The sequence below is a fragment of the Pygoscelis adeliae genome, unplaced genomic scaffold (genome assembly GCF_000699105.1).
Source record: "Pygoscelis adeliae isolate BGI_AS28 unplaced genomic scaffold, ASM69910v1 Scaffold8, whole genome shotgun sequence".
Classification (NCBI taxonomy): Eukaryota; Metazoa; Chordata; class Aves; order Sphenisciformes; family Spheniscidae; genus Pygoscelis; species Pygoscelis adeliae.
Genome location: NW_008825260.1, coordinates 272,899 through 276,021, shown reverse-complemented (window position 1 = coordinate 276,021; position 3,123 = coordinate 272,899). Strand labels below are relative to the sequence as shown.

General features: G+C 37.3%; 1 protein-coding gene across 1 annotated transcript in view; it reads right to left on the bottom strand.

The window, feature by feature from the left end:
* Positions 1-466: 466 nt before the first annotated feature.
* PLCL2 (phospholipase C-like 2) overlaps positions 467-3,123 on the bottom strand; it is a 105,026-nt gene continuing 102,369 nt past the window's right edge. Inside the window, exon 6 of the mRNA XM_009329506.1 lies at positions 467-1,726. Coding sequence (XP_009327781.1) covers positions 1,547-1,726 — 180 coding nt within the window. The 3' untranslated portion in view covers positions 467-1,546. The remainder of the gene's footprint in view (positions 1,727-3,123) is intronic.

Genomic DNA, 3,123 nt, shown 5'->3' with positions numbered 1-3,123 from the left:
AGAATAGAACTTGCTCCTGGCAAGATCGTAATACTGAGGCACACAGTCTGTCACTAGACACTAAAAGAGCTTAGCACCTTCTAAAACTGCTCCTAACCCATGCAGTTTGACATTTAAAGTGCAGGGTCAAGATACGACATTTGCTATGCAAATTGTTTTCATCTTCCCCCCCTCTTTATGATGACTAGAAAATAAATTTAAGTCCCTAATAATTCAGATTAAGTGCAAGTATGCTGATGTTCTTGGTCAGAGCTCCACTGACTTTTACAGGATGTTATACAAATGTAGATGTTCATTGCTATCTGAATGCAGAAACAGCATCTTGTATTGGTTAAAAAAAATAAAAATGTAGAATGCATGTCTTGAAGACCTCTAATTAAAACAATGCTTTTCAACAGACATCACCATCTTCCCCTCTTTCCCCACGACTTAACAAGAACTGCATTTTGATCTCTGTAGGATTTTGCTTGTTTTTCTTCAAATTTATTAGCTTCTGTAATTATATAGTCCATTTTATTGTTAAATCAGAAACAGTAAGAGAACACTCTAGGTTGGTATAGTCATTTTACAATGAGCATATCAGCTACAATACCTTTACTTAATGTTGTCAGAAAACCAAAACAGAACAGCAATTTTTTTTTTTTTTTTTTTTTTGGACAAACCTGCTTATTGAGATATCGCCTATTCTGTAAGGAAGAAAATACTTGAAAAATAAAAAAGTTAAAATTTAGTTAAAAGCTTTACTTGTTTGGGAGCAGTCTAATAAAACTTTTTAATATGAGCACTTCACTTCACAAAATGAAAAACTATTTACAACATTTTGCTTGCAGTTTGGTCACATTATCTACACACATTTGCAGAAGATCTTAGGCAAAATAGGTATGTATCTTCTTCTGACACAGGCTATCAGATTGATTGCACATTTTCCTTTTATATAATGGCTCTCCTATAGTGCACTGAAGTCAGTGATCACTGTCTAATTACATTCTCATTTCAATTTATGGCTCAACAATAAAATCAATACCACTTCAAATCCAAATATCTGAGTGGCTGAATTACGTATAGTGTGAAACATGTGGATTCTACTTTTTTGGACCTGATTTTCAAAAGAATAATTCACCTCACTGGCACAATTAACGAATTGTGCAAAGAAATAAAGGACCTGTGCATCCAATTCGTTTGAAAATCAAGGCATCTTGTCAAATTCTCTCAACTGATTTCCCTCTCGTTACAGCTCATTTAAAAAATGTTCATTTCCCTATGGCACTATAGTGAACTTTTCAGCACGCTATTACTGAATTACAGTATCTTTTACATATATACTATATTTTGGCCAATAATGTAATTTCCATGTTACACAATATCATTGCCTTCACAAGCAGAGTTGCTACATACATTCACAGTTTCAATAGATTGTAATTAGCTTCTCCAGTTGTGCTTTAAAAATTCCAAATATTTTCCAACAGTAAGTGCAAAGCAAATGTCCTATGCAGCTACAATTGGTCACAGAGTTATAAACTCCATTAATTACGAGAAGAACGTTCTCTCATTCTCCGTTTTCATCACCTGCTTTTTCAGGTATGACCTCCAGACTTCGACGGGGCTTTGAGATTTCTGCATTTTCAGTGCCTGGCTTATTGAGTCCGCATGAAAGAGTGGCATAATGGATTTGTTTCAGATTCTCCAGCGCTTCATTTTTAGCATATTTGAGAAGATCAGCTTGTCCCTGTAAGAAAAAAATGCAGTTAGCATACACAATTGATATCAGGATTCTCCTTTTTTTTTCCCCCTTGTTTGTTTCAGATTAATGGTACAGTTGCCCTGCTCAAAAAAACCAACACCCCCCGCAAAAAAAAATCTCAAAATTGGATTACTTCAAGTTAGTAAGAACCAAGCTCTTTGCTTTCTCGAGCCAACCAGTTGCATAAACAAAGGGATAGGGATCATTTCTACCTAACAGCTTTCAGGAAAGTTATCTGTGCTGTATTTTTAATCCATAGGACTATAAACATTTCTGCATAGAGAAAACTGTGAAGGCTGATTTTAATACTTCAGGGAGCAGTTAAACTGTTTCTTTGAGATTTTTTTTCCTAGCAATGTGATTCATTCAATAGTAGCATGGTAAAGGACCGATGTTTGTCAAAGCATGAAATATGAAAACACAGGTTGGCAAGCAACATGTAAAAAGGACAGTGATGACAAAGACTTCACAGGATTGTTTGCAGTTCAGCGCTATCACTATCCTCCTTTATTTGCACTCTTTCTCTTCATAGCAATTAAGTTTTAAGTAACGCCGTAAGAGAAACTGTCCCAGACCTAGGTGGTTTGGCTCTGTCCGGTAGTATTAGCTACTCCATCTCTTTGTATTGGTTGAAGCCCTCTAACAGCAACAGCTCTCGTTAGCAGACTACGGACTGCCTTTTCTGCAGCCATTACCTGCCTACCCTGCCCATATGCAGGGAATGAACAAGCCTGTAGCGCATGGTGAGCACGCCTGTCTCACTGGTGGACACAGGAAAGTTCACAAACATGTGCAGAAAGCCTGCAAGGGCCAAAGTGATTGCGCTGTGTCTGCACTCCTGAAGGAGAACTGCCCCACAGCTTACAGAAAAGCAAATGATGCTTCAAAAATACCGTATCTTAAACAGCGTCATTTCCAACTGAAGGGCAGAAAAACACACGCACAACCAACCAAACAAACAAAAAGCCCCAAGTACTGTAGTTCCTTGAGACTGTCAGTTCCTATAATGTCTAAAAAGGTATGAACACTGACCACACCTTTTCCTGTAATTGGGGTATTCACGTCTGTCCTGTGTAAATTCTGGCTCCTGACAGACACTTCTCTTGAAGAGATGCTAATGTCTCTTCTAGAGACGTAACAGCTATGTTGCCTCTCCTCTGCCAAATAAGGTTGAAATCCAACTTTACTTTTTGATTTAAAAAATAAAGGAGGAGAGGCAGAACAGCAGTCAGACAAAAACATGTGTGCACTCATGGTGTGATACTTCAGCCTTTCTGCTTTAGCAACTCAGAACATAAATACTATCCTATGAAGTAAGCAGAATTACGCATTTGAGGCACACAAATTGAAAACAAATATTGCTTTCTTCAAAGAAATAATGC